Source organism: Hipposideros armiger, unplaced genomic scaffold (assembly GCF_001890085.2).
Source record: "Hipposideros armiger isolate ML-2016 unplaced genomic scaffold, ASM189008v1 scaffold_126, whole genome shotgun sequence".
NCBI classification, from domain to species: domain Eukaryota; kingdom Metazoa; phylum Chordata; class Mammalia; order Chiroptera; family Hipposideridae; genus Hipposideros; species Hipposideros armiger.
This window is the reverse complement of record NW_017731476.1, coordinates 2,827,882-2,845,441: the sequence shown is the minus strand read 5'-3', so window position 1 is coordinate 2,845,441 and position 17,560 is coordinate 2,827,882. Positions and strand designations below refer to the sequence as shown.

At 50.3% G+C, this 17,560-nt stretch overlaps 1 protein-coding gene across 3 annotated transcripts in view; it reads left to right on the top strand.

Moving 5' to 3' along the window:
- Positions 1 to 2,686: 2,686 nt before the first annotated feature.
- CLCN7 (Cl-/H+ antiporter 7) overlaps positions 2,687 to 17,560 on the top strand; it is a 28,449-nt gene continuing 13,575 nt past the window's right edge. The window contains exons 1-6 of one of the 3 annotated variants that reach the window (XM_019648827.1): positions 2,719 to 2,930; positions 11,768 to 11,839; positions 15,684 to 15,755; positions 15,899 to 15,964; positions 16,355 to 16,487; positions 16,841 to 16,950. In XM_019648827.1, the coding sequence (XP_019504372.1) occupies positions 2,778 to 2,930; positions 11,768 to 11,839; positions 15,684 to 15,755; positions 15,899 to 15,964; positions 16,355 to 16,487; positions 16,841 to 16,950 (606 nt within the window). In that variant the 5' untranslated portion in view covers positions 2,719 to 2,777. Of the gene's footprint in view, positions 2,931 to 11,767; positions 11,840 to 15,640; positions 15,756 to 15,898; positions 15,965 to 16,354; positions 16,488 to 16,840; positions 16,951 to 17,560 lie in introns of those variants that run through there. The other 2 variants (XM_019648828.1, XM_019648829.1) reach the window with 2 other exon arrangements.

Sequence of the window (17,560 nt, the reverse complement as noted above, 5' to 3'; positions counted from 1 at the left end):
TTTACTTTAAGTTTTAGTGTGATGTAAATTAACCCTATAATATTGGGGATTCCCCCAAGAAGACCCAAATGCAACTCCCTAAATTAGTCCCTTGGTTCTCTTATCAGCATTCCTATCCCTGCAGAGCTGTCTGTGATCCCAGCAATTCCTGGCCTTTAGCTGAAAGACTCATCCCAGTGTCTCCCCAACACTGCCTTCCATGAGTCAAGGTCAGAGGAGGCATTCTAGAACTGGAAACCCCCTGGGTGGCCACGTGAAGGCTCCCTGGGTCACTGACTTCTGTTTCCTCTTGCACTATCTCAGGACACATCCATCTCCTCTGGCCTTTTCTAGAGCTCTTGCTTCATCCCAGTCTGCTGGTGTGGGAGAAGGGATGACATCTTTCCTTTGGGAAGACTGGAAATTCGATTAGTATTTCTCTAGGGAAAGCAAGGCCCCCAGCATAAAAAGATCCTACAGGGCGCTATTTCCCACCACTTCTGGGCTTTTGGGTGCTTATAATGCCATGGGGGACACAGGATGTGTCACTGTTCACAGCACCATTTGCTGCATGTTTAAAGACCCTAAAGCCACGGGAATTTGGTGGTGGTGGTGGAGGGGGTTCATCACTGTGGACTGCCACATTTGGGATACTTTGTGGGGAGGGGGCCTCCAGGATTGCAGAGCAACCAGGACAAGGGCTTGGAGTGGGGGTGTGAGACAGCGTAGCAGGAGCTCAGGTGGTGGGCAGTTTGGCAAGGGCTGGCCTGTCCAGCTGAGGAGTCTGGGCTCTGTCCAGCAGGACAAGGAAAACCCATCCAGGTTTTAGAGCAGAGTAGTCTGAACATGCATCTCACAAGACCCACCATCCCTATGGGGTCAGCGACAAAGTCCACATGCATTTTGAAGCATGAGCCACGTCTACCTCTAATTCCATCAAATCCCACCTTTGACCTGAGTCTGTTGTGTTTCTGGATAAGCAGGACAAAATTACCTAGAGCCCTCCTCCACCTGCTGCACAAGCCAGGTTCTAACAAGGAGCCCAGGCTGGGTTCTTCCTTCTCCCACCACACCCACCCTGGCCCATTTGTCCACTGAAAGGGCCACTTTCCTGAAAAAAGTTTAGGCTCCCCCCGCCTCCCATCATCCCAGGAACTGTTCTCACTCCCCCAGGGCTCTACTCAGCTCTCCTGCCCACTGGGTGCCTTCACACAAACCCCACTCATTCCCTCAATTCAGTCAAACTAACCAGGTCCGACCCTGCCTGTTGTTCCTCAGGACCTTAAGCGAGTCAGCCTCCCTTCCCAGCCTCCAATGCCCTCATCCACAGACTGGCGGTCATCACACTCTTATTAGCATCATTAGAAAGAGAAAAACCAGATTACACTAATAAGAAAAACACCCTTTCTGAAAGTGTTGTTTTTGGTATTTCCTAAAAAGTGTTGCCCAACAATCATGGGGGAAATTCACAGCCCTGTTGGACTTCCTCTAATTTTGATTTTAGTTTTGTTATTTTGAATTATGTACTGGGAGAGGCTCCCTTATCTTCTCAGCCTCAGAGCATCTAAAGAACGTTTTTAATCTTTACTTTGAAGTTTCAAACGAAAAAAGGAAACAATGTTGCAAGACAAATACATTGCCTATCATAGTATTTATCCTAAATTCATCAAATGTTAACATTTTATCACATTTTCTCTCTTTATGGGTAACTACGTTGTGATTATGGTTACATTATGAATCATTTGAGCTTAAGTTGTAGACATCACATCACAATGCATCCTCCTACTTAGTTCAGTGGGTGTCTCCTGAGAACAACGACCTTTTCTGATATGACCCCAAGACAATGATCACACTGAAGGATTGAACAATACTGTAATGCTATTATCTAATGCACAGTGCATAGCCAATCTGTGCCAATGTCCCAATAATGCCAGAGCCACAGAGGAGACGTCAGTTGCACCATCTCTTTAATCTCCTTTCAAAGACAGTTCCTTGGCCTTTTTGTGGTCTTTCATGACCCTGACACTACAGAATAGAGCTGCCTCATTGTTAGCCATTTTTCCCTCCATTCAGGTTTATTTGATTTCTTTTTCCCCTGTGATGGGACTCAGGGCAATATTCTCTGCGGGAATGCTACAGGAGCTATGTTATATCCTGCCCAGTGTGGCACATCTGGAGGCCTGTGACAATACCAGCCTATCAGGGTGATGCTAAGCTTGTCCTTGGTTTGGGTGGAGTCTGCCAGATTTCTTCCAGCAGATTTCTTTTTCCCTTCCTCATTGAAAGTAATCTGCAGGAAGATACTGTGAGATATTGTTTCCCAACAAACCTTAAGCTTGCATCAATCATTCTGGCCTGAATCAGTTATTACTATGGTTTGTGCAAAATGGTGATGTTTCTAATTCCATCCTTCCTTGCATATTTATTAGTTGGCGGCAATCTGTTGCACAGAAGATCGCCCCTCTTCTCCCGCCTTCCCTCTCCCTCCCTTCCTATTCATTCGCTATGTCGTGATTGAGTCCAACGGACTGGGGCTAGGTTGACAAACTGAAGCCCCTCGAGCGGGCTCCTGTCCCACCAAGGGAGGTTAGGCAAGCCAGTCTGTCTAACCCCCGACGCTGCAGAAACAGGTCCTGCTCTGACACCACTTCTGGCGCCGAGACTACAACTCCCAGAAGGCGCTGCCGCGCGCTTGGCCCCCCGCGGCCCCTGTCCGGCGTCACGTGACCGCAGCGCGGGTCACGAGAAAAAACACCCGGCCGCCGCACTTCCCCGGGCCCGTGGGTCACCGGCGGGCCATGGCCAACGTCTCCAAGAAGGTTTCATGGTCCAGCCGCGACCAGGACGACGACGAGGCGGCGCCGCTGCTGCGGAGGACGGCGCGGCCTGGGGCGCCGGCAGGCGAGGACACGCCGCTGCTGAACGGGGCCGGGCCCGCAGCCGCCCGCCGGGTGAGGAGCCCTGGGGAGACTGAGGCCTCGCGCCTGGCCTCCCAGACGGCAGAGACTTCCAACACCTCCGGGCCCCACGCGGGACGAGATGGCGGGGCGGAAAGACGTGGCCTCCTGGTGACCTGGGCCGGTCTTGGGTCCGCGCCTCAGTCTTTCTCTCGCGGGAGCGGGTCTCGCGGTGGCCGCGCACACTCAGGGAGAGCGTGGGCGTGGGTTGCTGCGAGTCGGGGGTCTGGGGCTCAGACAGGCCTAGGGTCACTCGGCGGTGGCCCTCCGCTAGGCGGGTGCAGACGTGCGCTGCGCAGCGCGCGGTCCCAGCTGAGCCTCGCGGGGACTCGCTGAATCCGTGCTCGGGTGGTTCATCCCCATTATAAGGAAGTTGAGCCGCAGGTGGGTTCAGGAACGCAGACGCGTTCGGGAACGCGACCAAGTCCCTTGGCCAATGGCACAGCTCGTATCGGAACCTAGGCCCGGAGTTCTGTGATCTTGGGGAAAAGTTTGGGCCAGGTGCTCACAAGGGATCGAGGAGCCGGTGGAATTCGCCATGACACAGGGTGTTTTATGAATGGGGATGAGCTGAGTAACACGCTGGCTGTCCTGTCCTTGACAGCGTCAGGCTAATTTATTTCCTGACAGTTTTCTCCAAAATGACTTTGAAGGCAAGGCAGATGGAATTCTGCTCCGGTGACCTTCTACTTTTTTTTTTTTTTCAAAATTGTGATAAATGCATGAGCAACTATTTTAACAATCCCCAGGAGATTTTAACAGTTTAGGTTGCGGAGTTTTCTCTTGCAGTGAGAGTAGCTGTGGAACTCTCTCTGCCACCCTACTCTACAGGGATCAGTACAGAGACTGCAGGGTGATCTTAGGAATGACAGGTATTTGCATGCAGTAGTTTCTCTTAGCAGTTAATTCTATTTGGAGCATGCAGCCAGGCACAGCAGCAAGTTGGGTGGTTGAAATGCTCTTAGCGGGGCTGGCCGATTGGCGCGTAGCTTAAGAGCTGGCTTGGGACCCCAGCTCTGAGCAGCAGGGCTCCGGTTCGGATCCCACATAAGGGCCAGTGACACTGCCCTCTACAGCTAAGATGATGATCAACAGATCCACCTGGAGCTGGGCTGCTGTGAGTCACTCGAGACGGTGTAGGTTGCAGTGGGGCTGCAGTGGGCTGCCATAAGCTACCGTGAGTGGCTGGCTGCCAGCGTGAGCAGCTGGCAGCATGCAGTGGCCGGCGAGCAACTGCCTCACCTGGGAAGAGTGTAATGATAATACCAACATGGGCCAGTGAAGCAACGTCCTCCACAACTAGACTGAAGAACAAAAGAACAGCAACTTGTCTGTTACCGTTCCCCGATTCCCCAACGCTGTTCCCCTCCAATTCCCCAATAAAAAATCTTTAAAAAAAAAAAAAAAGAAATGCACTTAGCATGTCAGCAATGCAGTTTGTGTCTTTAAATGAATTTTTTTTCCTTTTTACATTCTTTGTTTTAAATTGGGGAACAGTGTGTTTTTACAGAACCCATTAGCTCCAAGCCAAGTAGTTGTTTCAATCTATTGGGTTGTCAGAAAAGCATGATGCGTTTTTGCAACGAAAAACAAAAAATACGTCATGACTTTTCTGACAACCCAATAGTTGTGGAGGGTGCAGCTCAGCGGCCCATTTGGGGATCTATCCAGTATCCTTGGTGTTGTGAGCACTGAACTCTAACCACCTGAGCCAACCAGCCACCCTTCAAATGAATTTCTGTGTGTTGTGTTAATTTTGAGTTAATGAACTTTTTAATGATTGGCTTTATTCTGTTTGGGGATAATTCCTTACTTTCTCTTTTCTAGATCTGCTCTTTAAATAATTGTATAGTATTTAAGGATTAGGAAGGACATCAGGCTGTTTCTCTAGAACCTATACTTAGGTTTCCCCAGTCCCTTGGAAATTCATTAGACAGTGATGGTGAGAGCCTGCCCTTTGCTGGTAAGCTCCCTCTGAGTGAAATCTGCTGAAATGCTTTCTGTGTTGGGTCCGAAGTAGCTAATTTGGGGTGGTGGGGTTGTGGATGCTTTGTTACTTTTGTGGAACATTTCTGTTCCTTTTTTCCTCTTTTAAAAGAAAGTTATCCAAAGTCTACAAAATAGAAGTATAAAACTGGCTTTAAGTGTTGACAGGAAAAGAGATTGAAAAGCTTGAGGTTGAATTTGGGTTTATCTCGGGACTGAAGGAATGACTGTGTCTGGTTTCTCACTTCTCTTTGCAACTAGGCACACAAGTTGGGACTTTTTGAAGGAGCCTGCTTCTCTCTTCCCTTCAAAATCATTCCCTTAAAAGAAAAATCTTTGCAAGTTTTTTGTTTGTTTGCGTTTAATAACTAATTAGCTGCTCTTACACAATTTTAAAAATAATTTAGTGTGCACCTACTTTGTGCAGGTTGCATACAGTTTGCCTGGGACACAGAGATGTATGAAGCAGCCTCCTACTGGCTCCAGACTCACAGAGAAACAGGCCAGTGCTCTCTGAGGAGCCCCAAGGGCAGGAGAGGTCACATTTGGGTCCAGTCTTGAAGAGTGCATGATCCTTAGGCAGGCATGCAGATGGGAAAGGATAAGGGAGTGTGTGTTTGGGATCCTGTGAGAGTTTGAAAAGTAAATCGGAGTGGGGAATGAAGGCTGGAGAGAGAGGCCAGGTCAGACCTTCAGGGGACAGCTGCTTTATTTCCAGGAGAGCCCTGCAGGAAGCTAGAGGTCCTAGTCTTAAAGGATCCTTAGCCTGGCTGTGCGGACTGGTGCAAAGGGGAGACTAGAGGCATTTGTGCGAGGAGCATCGCTCTGGACCAGGTGCTCCAGGTACCTCATCTGCAAGGAAGGTAATAGATATGCAGCACTGAGCACAGTGCCTGTCACAGACAGTAAACATTAGTGACTCTCAGTAGCATTAAAAACAGCAGCATGAAAGTGATCGTGTTTGGGTTGCCATTCATGGCGAAATTCCACTGGCAGCCAACTCCTTGATGCTGGCTTTCTTGTGGGACCTGTTCTGGACCAGTGGGCTGAGTTCACAGTCAGGCTCGGGCATCCTAGTGCTACTACAGAAGGCGGCTTGTAAACTGCTCTCAGTCCAGAGCCATTTGAACTAAAATGAAGATCCAGGCCAACAACCGCCCTATGGAATTGTTCTGCTGAACTGGACATGAGAGCTTGTCTTCAACACCTCGTGGCCCTTTGGGTCCAGAGTTGGACTGTGGTGTCATTGCCACCTAGGCATGAGCACAGCCTGCCAAGCACCTGAAGTAGCTGCTCTGGGCAGAGTGACACTGAGTGGCTGTCCTGCTAGGCTGCTAAGTGCCCAGTGAAGAGCAGGCACAGTCCTGGGTAGGGTGGACTGGGGACCAACCTGAGCTCAGTCTGGGTCCGGGACCAGGTTGTTCAGAGCCACCTGTAAGTTGCTGTCCCCTTTGTGTGGGACGTTGGTGAGTTATCCAGCAAGTTACTGCTGGCCTGCTGTTGGGACACAGAGAGGGTGAGGTCAGCCAGCCAGTCACGGTCATATGTGTGGGCATTAGGAAGTGGAATGTTTTGAGAACTTACAGAGGGAAATCTGAGCCAGAAACAGATGTGGGGTGGGTATTTGCAGTGTTGGTAAATGCAGGGCATTTTGGGGAACCTAGGCTTTGGGGAAGCTCTGCCTGAGACTCCCAGTTTAGAATCATTCTGGGGCTCTTCTCTGGTAACTGGGGGTTACCCTGTGGGACTGTGTCCTGCCCTGGTGACCTGGAGCTACGGGTCACATCTGAGTATGCCAGGGGATGGAGAGGTTGCAGGGAAGCTGTGGGTCCATCATTTGTCATCCAGCCCCTTGAACTCTGCTTGTCATGAGCTTCCATTCTTTCTCTAGGTGGCTCTCTAGGAAGTCCTCTGTCTCAATGTCCTTGTCCTGTCCTCTTACCCCACTTCGTAGGGTCCAGGCTGGCCACCCTGCTCCCTCCCCGAGGGCTCCTGTCCAGGGCCAGTGTGTGTGGGACAGAGCCACCACCCTCCGGAAGCTCACCATCTGGGGAGGCAGATGAGGATGCAGGCACAGCCTGACAGTGCAGAGAGCTGAGGGGCAAGAGTGGGCCCTGGGCCTAGTCAGAGGGTCCTGCAAGCCTCCCCAGCACCCCTGCCCCCTCAGAGGCTGCTGTGTGCAGCAATGGGGCTGTTCTCACCCCATCCACACCCCTCTGCACGTCTCGCTTCTTTTCTCCTGTTAGGCCTCAGCCTCAGTGCCTCCTCCTCACCGCCCATTGAGTGCAAGTCCCACAGTTTACACTTAACTTGTTTATGGGCAACTAGTTTTCCTTCACTGTACCCCTGGCTGTGGTGGCCTTGTGTCCGCAGTGCTGAGCATGGAGCCCGTGGATGTTAGACTGCAGAGCAGCAGAGAGTGGAACAGCAAACTACTTTCAAGTTGTTTTTAAAATTTGTTTTAATTGTGGTAAAAATATATAACAAAATTTACCACTTTAACCATTTTTAAGTGCACAGTTAGTTCAATGGTGTTAAGTACATTCACGTTGTTATGCAACCATTACCACCATCCATCCCCAGAACTCGCTTCATCTTGCAAAACTGAAACTGCCCATTAGACACTAGCTCTTCCCCCAGGCACTAGCAGCCACCCTTCTCCTTTCTATCCCTATTAATCTGGCTATGCCAGGGACCTCCTGTAAGTGGAATCACATAATATTTGTCTTTTTGTGACAGGCTCCTTTCTCGAGGTCCATCCATGTTGTAGCATATTACAGAATTTCCTTCCTTTTTAAGGCTGAATAATATTCCACTGTATGTACACACTACACCTGGTTTATCCATTCATCGTGGATGGCCAATTGGGTTGCCTCCACATTTTAGCCATTGTGAATAATGCTTCTATGAGTATGAGTGTACAGATAATCTCCTTGAGACCGTGCTTTCAATTCTTTTAAGTAAATACCCAGAGTTAGAATTGCTGGATCCTATGATAGTTCTATTTTTAACTTTTTGAGGAACCTGTGTGCTGTTACCCATGGCGCCTGCAGCATTTTGCATTCTCGCCCACAATGCACAGGGTTCCAGCTTCTCCACAGCCTCACCAACACACTAGTCTCTGTATTTTGATGCTGGCCATTCTCATAGGTGTGCAATGGTATCATTGTAGTTTCGATTTGCATTTCCCTAATGATTAGTGATGTTGAGCATGTTTTCATGTGCTTATTGGGCATTTGTATATCTTTGGAGAAATGTCTATTCAAGTCCTTCACCCATCTTTTAATCAGGTTGTTTGTGTTGTTGCTGTTGAGTTATATAAGTTCCTTATATATCCTGGATATTAACCCTTTGTTAAATCTATGATTTGTAAATATTTTCTCCCATTCTGTAGGTTACCTTTTCATTTTGTGAATTGTTTAAGTTTGACGTAGTTCCATTTGCATATAATTTTTTTTTAATTTTAAAAATAAATATGGGTTTATAAGAAGTTAAAAAGAGTACAGAGAGGGCCCGTGGATCTTCCCCGTTTCTTCCAGTGGTTCCAACTTACATAACCATAGTGCATGCGAAAGCATCGGCACATTATGCATGCATCTGTTATGTCACATGCGTAGGTTCTTCCGAACACCACTGCAGTCAAGATACAGGGCACGCCCCTTACCACGAGGATCCCCTCCTCCTCTTGCAGTTACACCCCCTCCCTCCCCACACTGACCTGTTCTCCCCGCCTCGGCCTGACATTTCAAGAACGTCAGGTCAGTGGAACCACACAGTCCATAAATCTTTGGGGTTGGCTGCTTTCACTCGGCATCCCGCCCTGGAAGATTTCAACCAGGCTGTTGTGCATATCAGTAGTTTGAAGAACAAGTCTTTAACTTGTGTTTAAGAAAAGAGAAAGAGGGGCCGGGCCGCCTGAGTGGCTCAGTTGGTTAAGAGCACAGGCTCATACATAACATGGCCACTGAGCTGCGCCCTCTGCAACTAGATTGAAGACAACTACTTGACTTGGAGCTGATGGGTCCTGGAAAAAACACACTGTTCCCTAATAAAGTTTATTAAAAAAATAAAAAAGAAAGAAAAGGGAAAGAAACAGACACAATACCCAATAAGTCGCTGAACTTCAAGTAAATAGCTTTTATCGTCACAAAAGATAGTTCCTCAAAGATGCTCATAAAGTTCAGGAAAGAAATGATGAGAACATGGAGGTGTAAAGAAGGGAGACAGCCCAGCTCCGCCCCCTTCCACTCCTGAGCTTTCACCTCCAGGGTCCATGCAGTGCTCTCAGGGTGCCGACAGCTGTGCTCACCTGGTGTCCTCGCAGCCAGGTGCTGAGGCCCTCTTGTCACCTAACTGAGCGAGTCCTGCTCCTCCCTGCCCGAGGCTGTATGCGAGATCACAGCCTGGCCCCTAGTGTTGACTGAAAAGTAGTATTAACTAGCTGTTGTGTCATCAAAAAGGATTTATTCAAGAAAAGGAAAGGGCTCCAACCCAGTGCATGCAGACATGGAGAGCCACGTGCACACTCTGGCCTGTGTGCCAAGATGGAGGGGTATTTATAGAAAGGAAAAGGAAGTTAGAGCCATAAGGGTCATTATAGAGTTCTTCCTGTAGGGTTCTCCCAATTATGTAGAGTTCAAGAACTTCCATAGACCCTAGCTCCTCCCATAGACCCTCCTACCGATTATGTTTGCTTCAAGTTCCTGTTAGTCTTTATCACCAGGAACTGTTCAGATGGCAAAGGAAATGCTTTGTGCGGTCCGGCTCAGGGCTGCTGTGGGGCCATGGGAATGACTGCCTGATGTTACTGAGCTGCTGTCACTGTCAGTGATAAATAAGATGAAAGTGGCCAGACTACCTTCTGCTGTGGGCTCCACCTGCCATGTCAAATGGCAATATCGGTTTTCCCCTTTTCCTTCTACAGTCCAACTCTCAGTGCTGCCTGGGTGTTGCTCAGCTGGGTTTGTCCATCTTGGTGTCCCATCTGCCTGGCTGGTCCGCATGTGTGGACACATCCCCGTCCCCAAGGAAGTGTATTCAGTGTTGCTGTGGTGGGGCTTGTGGCCGGTGCTCCTTTCTGGGGAGTGGGGGGCTGCAGCCCATGCTGGCCACCTCCTAGTTAGAGTTAACTCTTCGCTGGGATCCCTTCCTGGGCCAGCACAACGGCCACCGGGCCTGCCCCTCCTGCCTGCAGTTTGGAGCCAGGACCCCCACCAGCTTTTCTCATCAGGTTCAGCAGTTTGGGGGCATTGTCAGTTGTTTTTAGAAAACAGCTGTGCGTCTCTCATTAATCATCTGTTCTACTGATGTTTACCATATATATGTACAGAAAAGTGCGTCATTGTACAAGTGAAGCACGATCGTCAAGTGAACACACACCTCACAAGTTACCACCCAAAACATCTGTCCACTCCTAACCGCTGGAACCTGTGCATGGGGCCTCACATGGAAACAGGGTCTTTGCAGATGTAATCAAGTTAAGATGAGGTGACACTGGCATAAGATGGGCCCTGAGCCAATGACAGGTGTCCTCATAAGGAAAGGAAAATTTGGTCAGACATACACACAGGAGGAGGCCGTGTGACTAGAGATTACAGTGATGCGGCTACAAGCTAAGGTGCTGAGGCTTGCCAACACCCATCCGAAGCTGGAAGAGGCAGGAAGGAGTCTCCCCGTGACCCTGGAGAGGGAGTGCTGCCTGCTGACATCTTGCTTTTGGACTTCTGGCCTCCAGAGCTGGAAGAGAAGAAACGTCTCTTGTTTTAATTCCCCCAGCCTGTTGTAATTGGTTGCAGCAGCCCCAGGAGATTTAGACACCCCCCCAACAGAGTCAGCCAATGTCCCCGGAGCGCCTTTGTGCCCCTCACTTTTCCTGTCTCCTGCCCCCCATAAGTAGCTGCCTGTGGCAGCACAGGTTGTTTTCACCCGACTACACTTTCTGTAGTGGAGTCATGGTGTGCTCTGGCTGACGCCCTTCCAAGGTCCGTTGTGCAGTTTGTGGCAGAATTTGTTCGTGTCATGGCTGCATGTTTTTCCACCGAGCGTAGGGCTGTTAGAGGAAATGTAGAGCGCATTTGCATTAACAGAGAAACAGTGAATCACGTTTGAATACAAGTATGTTCCCTATAATATTTGGAACATACTTAATGCTAAAAAATGACTTCTTGTTTCTATGAAATGCAAATGTAACTGGTGCCTGCATTTTCTTTCCTCGTCCAGGCCTCTGCCATGCCCGGGCAGTGAGCATAAGAGAAGTCAAGCGCCTGGTTGTCCTCTGTGGTTGATCTGCCTCCTGATCCTGGAAGTGTCCCACTTCAGAGAGGGAGGGTCCTGGGGGCACTTCTGCCCCAAGAGAGGAGGCACCTCTGACCATGTGTCTGGGAAGCCAGCCTGGAGGCTTGTGATACCCTGCTGGCAGAACCACTCAGTCTCGTGATGGGGAATGCACAGAGAATGGGGGAGGGGGGGTTGGGGGAACCCTGGACCTCCTGGGTTTTCTAGGCAATGGGAGGATGGGGGAGTGGGGCACAGGAGGACACCAGAATGGTCGCCTTCACCTCTGCGTTCTGGTTGCTGGCAACTCTCTATTCTCCACTCTCTGAAATGCCCTAGAGCTAGGAAGGCTTGGGCTTCTTTTCTGGAGGCTGGACTTTTTGGTGATAGGCTGTGGGCAGTGGGGGAAGGCCTGGGTCCAGCACTGGCCCTGCTGGTGTCCCCCACATGGCAGGTGTGAGCCTGTGCTTCCCAGCCAGGGCCAGGCCAGGCCAGGCCACGTGGTTGGGGTGGTGATGCCTAGTGCAGCTTGGCCCCGTGGCTAAGCACCCTGTCATTTCTCTTGTTTCCAGTCGCCCCATCCGGTATCTTTCCAGATCAGACAGATGAGCAATGTGGAGCTGGACGATGAGCTCCTGGACACCGTGAGTAGAAGTCATTCCCCCTGCTCATCCCCAAGGAGGAGGTCTGTTCTGTGGAGCCGCAGCTGAGCAGAGGGCAGACAGTAAACACCAAACTGGAGGGTGACGGACGTAGGGAGGGCCGTGCAGGGCTCGGGGACAGTCGTGGGCAGTCTGTGCAGAACGCAGTGACTGATGTAGGCAGGGCCATGCAGAGCTCAGGGACAGTCATGGGCAATTCTTTGCAGAGCTTGAGTACAGTCATGGGCCATACAGAGCTCAGAGACAGAATAAGGAGCAGACAGTAGAGCCCCCAGAGCCTGGGTGACCAGGGAAGACCATTCCTAAGGGCCATATTTCCTGAGGCCTAGCCAGATGAGCAGAGATGGGGGAAGTGTGTGTCAGGTGTAGAACACTGAGTGAGCGTGCTGTATGTAGGTGTAGGAAGCAGGCCAGGCGAGGGGCAGGTGCCGAGGGCAGGAGAAGGGACCCCAGGTGCCCTGGAGGCAAGTGATGTTCTTCTCCTGTCGGGGCTGGACTGTCCAGCAGCTACCAGGGGAACATTCCTGAGTTCCCCCCACCCCCACCCCACCCCCAACTTGCACTTGACTTCCTCCTCAGGTAGCTAGTTCATGGTTTTCATTTGCATTTCCCTGATGGCCAGTGATGTTGAGCATCTTTCACGTGCCCATGGTCATTTGTATGTCTTCTTTGGAGAAATGTTTGTTCAGATCCTGGGCCCATTTTTTTAATCAGGTTGTTTCTTTTTTTTGTAATTGAGCTGTAAGAGTTCTTCATGTATTCCAGACATAAATGGCTCATCAATACATGATTCGCAGTAACTTTCTCCCGTTGTGGCATCTCCTCACTTGCTGATGGTGTCCTTTGAAACACAAAAGCTTTTCACTTTGATGAAGTCCAGTTTATCTTTCTTTTGTTGTGCTTTTGGTGTCCTAGCTAAGAAACCATCGCCTAGTCCAAGCTCATAAAGATTTACTCCTGTGCTTTCTTCTAAGAATTCTGTAGTTTTAGATCTTGATCTATTTTTTACTTATTTTGTGTATGGTATAAGATAAGGGTCCAAGTTCATTACTGCATTTGGATGTAGTTTTCCCAGCACCGTTTCATGAAAGGACTATGCTTTCCCAATTGAATTGTCTGTCACCCTTGTCGAAATCAATAAATGTTAGGGTTTATTTCTGACTCATGATTGTCTGCCATCAACCCGTGTCTGTCTTTGAGCCAGCACCACTCCATCTTGACAACTGTAGCTTTGCAGTTAGTTTTGAAATCAGGAAGTCTGAGTCCTCCAACTTTGTTCTTCTTTTTTAAGGTGGTTCTGGTTCTTTAAGATCCCTTGCATTTCAGTGTGGATTTTAGGATCAGCTTGTCAGTTTCCTTAAAGATGCCAGCTGGAATTCAGGAGGAATTGCATTGAATCTTAATATTAAGTCTTCTGATGAACACAGGATATCTTACACTTTTGTTAAATGTATTTTGGGAATAAATTTTATTTTATATATTTTATTTTATTATTATCTTTTTAAGGTTTTATTGGGAAATTGGGGAGGAGAACAGTGTTGGGGAATTGGGGAAGGGGAACATTGTATTTTTCCAGAACCCATCAGCTCCAAGTCAAGTTGTTGTCCTTCTATCTTAGTTGTGGAGGGCACAAGCTCAACTCCAAGTCCAGTCACCACTTTCAATCTTAGTTGCAGGTAGGCATAGCCCACCATCCCATGTGGGAGTTGAACCGGCAACCTTACTGCTAAGAGCATGTGCTCTCATCAGCTCAGCTCGGATGCAGTTCACTGGCTGTGTGGGAATTGAACCGGCGACCCTGTTGCTCAGAGCTTGCACTCTTAACCAACTGAGCCACTCTGCTGGCCCTATATGTTTTATTTTTGATGCTATTATAAATAGAGGGTTTTTTTTAAATTTTATTTCCAATTATTCATTGCCAGCGCATAGAAATACATTTGATTTTTGTATATTGATTTTGTATCCTTCAATCTTACTGAGCGCATTATTAATTCTGACAGTTTTTGTATATTTAGGGGGATTTTCTACATAGAAGATCATGTCATCTTCAAATAGAGAGTTTCACCTCTTTCTTTCCAATCTGGATACGTTTTATTTCATTTTCTTGCCTAATTGCCCTGGTAGAATGTCCAGGACAGTGCTGAATAGCAGTGGTAAGGACAGGCATCCTTGTCTAGTTCCCAGTCTTAGGGGAAAAGCTTAGTCTTTCACCACCGAGTTTGGGTTTTTGATAAGTGACTTTATCAGGTTGAGGAATCTTCCTCTATTCCTAGTTGTTGAGTGTTTTTAGCATGAAGAGGAGTTGAATTTTGTCAGATGCTTTTTCACTGTCTATTGAGATGATTATGTGTGTTTTGTCCTTTATTCTATTGAACTACCGTTAAACAGTTTTTACTCACACCACTTGTGACCCCAAATGTGTGGGTTTTGACCTCACACCAACTACTTCTCTGTGTCTCCAGACACTACCTGGGTGTCCTACAAGTCCATTCCTTCTGACACCACCTGCCCAGCATTGGTGCAGACCCCACAGACTGAGGGCTCAGTCCTACAAGACCACCCCACTTCAGACCCCAGTCCAGGTTGTCACCTGTGCTTCTGACTGACGAGCTATATATAAATCAGCGTTCCCTCAGCCCTCTCCTCAGGTTCCATAATTTGCTGTAAGGGCTCACAGAACTCAGGGAAACCCTTCACTTAGGTTGACTGGTCTGTTATAAAGGATACGACTGGGAACATTAGACAGAAGAGACGCACAGGGAAGGTGTGGGAAAGGCGGAGCTTCCTCTCCGGGAGCGTCACCCTCCCAACACCTCCACAGGTTCACTACCCAGAAGCTCTCCAAACCCCTTAATTTAGGGTTTTTATGGGGGTTCCATTACACAGGAATGAGTGATTAAGTCACTGGTCATTGGCAGTCCGCTCAGTCTCCAACCCTCCCCATCCACAGAGGTTGGGACTGAAAGTTCCAACCCTCCAGCCACACCTTGGTCTCTCAGGTGACCAGCCTCCATCCTGAAGCCTAGGGGTCCCAGCCCCGCTCCATCTCATTAGCTCACAAGAGACATCACTCAGAGATGCCTGGGTTTTAGAACAGGTGCCATGAACTGGGACAAAGACTGATAATACATTCCCCATCATACCACAGATATGTTAGGGAAATTGATTTGGGGATGTTAAACCACTCTTGGGCTGGCCGAGTGGCTCATTGCGAGCTCTGAGCAACAGGGTCGCAGGTTCGATTCCCACATGGGCCACTGAACTGCACCCAAGCTGAGCGGCCGCTGAGCTGCCAACAGGTGGAAGGATGGCTCAGCTGATGAGAGCATGTGCTCCTAACAAGGTTGCCTGTTCGACTCCCACATGGGATGGTGGGCTATGCTCACCGCAACTAAGATTGAACATGGCACTTTGAGCTGAGAGGCTGCGAGCTGCCGACGGGTAGCTGGATGGCGGCGACTGGACTTAGAGCTGAGCTAGCTGTGCCCTCCACAACTAAGATTGAAGGACAACAACTTGGCTTTTCCCCTTCCCTAATTCCCCAATAAAATCTTTTTAAAAAACCCAAAACACTCTTGCATTCCTGGTGTGGTGTTGCAGGATCCAGCCCACTGGTGTCTTGTGTGTGGAGAACTTTGTGTCTGTGATCTCAAGGGCTGTGGGTCGGTAGTGATTTTCCTTTCTTGTGACGTCCTTGTCTGGCTTTGGGGTCAGGAGAGCAGCGGCCTCATGAGACGAGTTGACATGAGCTCCGTCCTCTCCTCCCTGTGCTTCCATCTTCAGCTTGCTGAGTTGTCAGCGTGTGGCCCCGTCTCTTCCTTTGCAGGAGATGGACCCCCCTCACCCGTTCCCCAAGGAGATACCGCACAACGAGAAGCTCCTGTCCCTCAAGTATGAGGTGGGCCTCCTCCCTGCGTGCCCCTGCCCCATACAGCCCCGGGCACTTCACCCCCTCTCTGGCCTTGCCCCCACCTGCTGCCCAATGTGAACCTGGGATGTCATGGTCAGTCATCGTGTTGTCTGTGCCACCCTGGTCTGCAGAGCCTGGACTACGACAACAGTGAGAACCAGCTGTTCCTGGAGGAAGAGCGGCGCATCAACCACACAGTGAGTCTGCGGCTGGGCAGCCTGGACACCTCCCTGGTGGCCTGAGGGCTGGGCTGGTGCCCATCCCCCTACTGTCCTTGGTTCTCACGCCTCAGGCTCTGGTTTGTGTCCTGTGGCAAGAGACTCCCTTTGCCCTGATACAAGAAAGGGTGTGTGTGTCACGTCCCAGATACAACCAAGGAGGCTGTTCTTAGAGATGTCAGCTGCAGTGGACAGAATGTCAGCTGCTGATTAGGGATTGGCTGGAAAGGTCCTCCCTCCCCACCCCCCTCCCTGATGCCCCATTGTCTCTGAGGCATTGACCAGAGGCTGCCATCACAGACTTGGGATGCAGAGTGCAGCAGGCTGTGCATGGTGGCAACCTTTGGAATTCTGGCACCTCCCCCGCAGGCCTTCCGGACAGTGGAGATCAAGCGCTGGGTCATCTGCGCCATGATTGGCATCCTCACAGGGCTCGTGGCCTGCTTTATCGACATCATGGTGGAGAACCTGGCTGGGCTGAAATACAAGGTCGTCAAGGACAGTATCCTTGTCTGACGGCACCCAGCACAGACGGGTGGGGCCAGAGTTGGGGGGAAGGGGGGGCCCCACGATGAGGTCCCACGACGAGGTCCCACAAGGAGCTCTGCAGCCCTGAGTGGGCCCAGCAGGAGATGTCTCTGGGCCCAGGCGTTGGCCCTCCAGCTGGGGGAGGTGGGCCTGGCAGGTGGCATCCCTGTCACTGCTGGGTTGTGGAGTGTCTCTGGGATGTGCAGTTAGCGTATGTCCCCCTCCTGCCCCCCACCATGTTCGTGGGGACGTGCTCATACCAGAGGCATGGGCATGGGGATGTGGCACATTAGATGGTGGAGCCAACATTGTCCTTAATGAGCCCAGATATCGACAAGTTCACAGAGAAGGGGGGGCTGTCCTTCTCCCTCCTGCTGTGGGCCATGCTGAACTCTGCGTTCGTGCTGGTCGGCTCCATGATTGTTGCCTTCATAGAGGTATGGCCATGAGGGAGCCCTGGGTGCTGGGAGCCCCTCCAGCTGTCACACTACAGCTTCTGCCTGTGAGGCTCGCACGATCACACTGGTGCAGATGTGAAACAGTTTAGTCAGAACAGGAAGTGCCTCTGGGCTGCTTCACCCACTCTCTGATGGTGTTGCCCCTCACCCACGCACACAGTGAGGACTGTTCAGGGAGTGCACGGCCCAATTCTAGGGGGTGCCCCGGGCGTGCAGAGCCTCAGGAGCAGGGCTGACCAAACCCCGGTGTCCAGGTGGAGGGGCACCTGACGGAATCAAACCCTCCTAGGGTATTCCTTTGTTCCGGGACCTCTCCTAGAAGCCCTTCCTAGGTCCTGCCTCTTTCTTTGCTCCTCCCTTGTCATGGGTGTTGAAGGAAGAGGGGACAGCACCCAGAAGCTTCTATCTGGGGTGCAGTGCGGAGCCCCCCCCCCCGAGGGTATAAGGAGCTCTGGCCCCTCTCAGCTGGTGTGTGATAGGTGCCTCCCGTCCGTCCTGGAACCTCCCCAACCTGCCCCCTTGGGGGTCACTGGGCCTCCTTCGGTCTCCACTCCCAACCCCCTGCCACATCCCACAGTGTTTGCGCCCC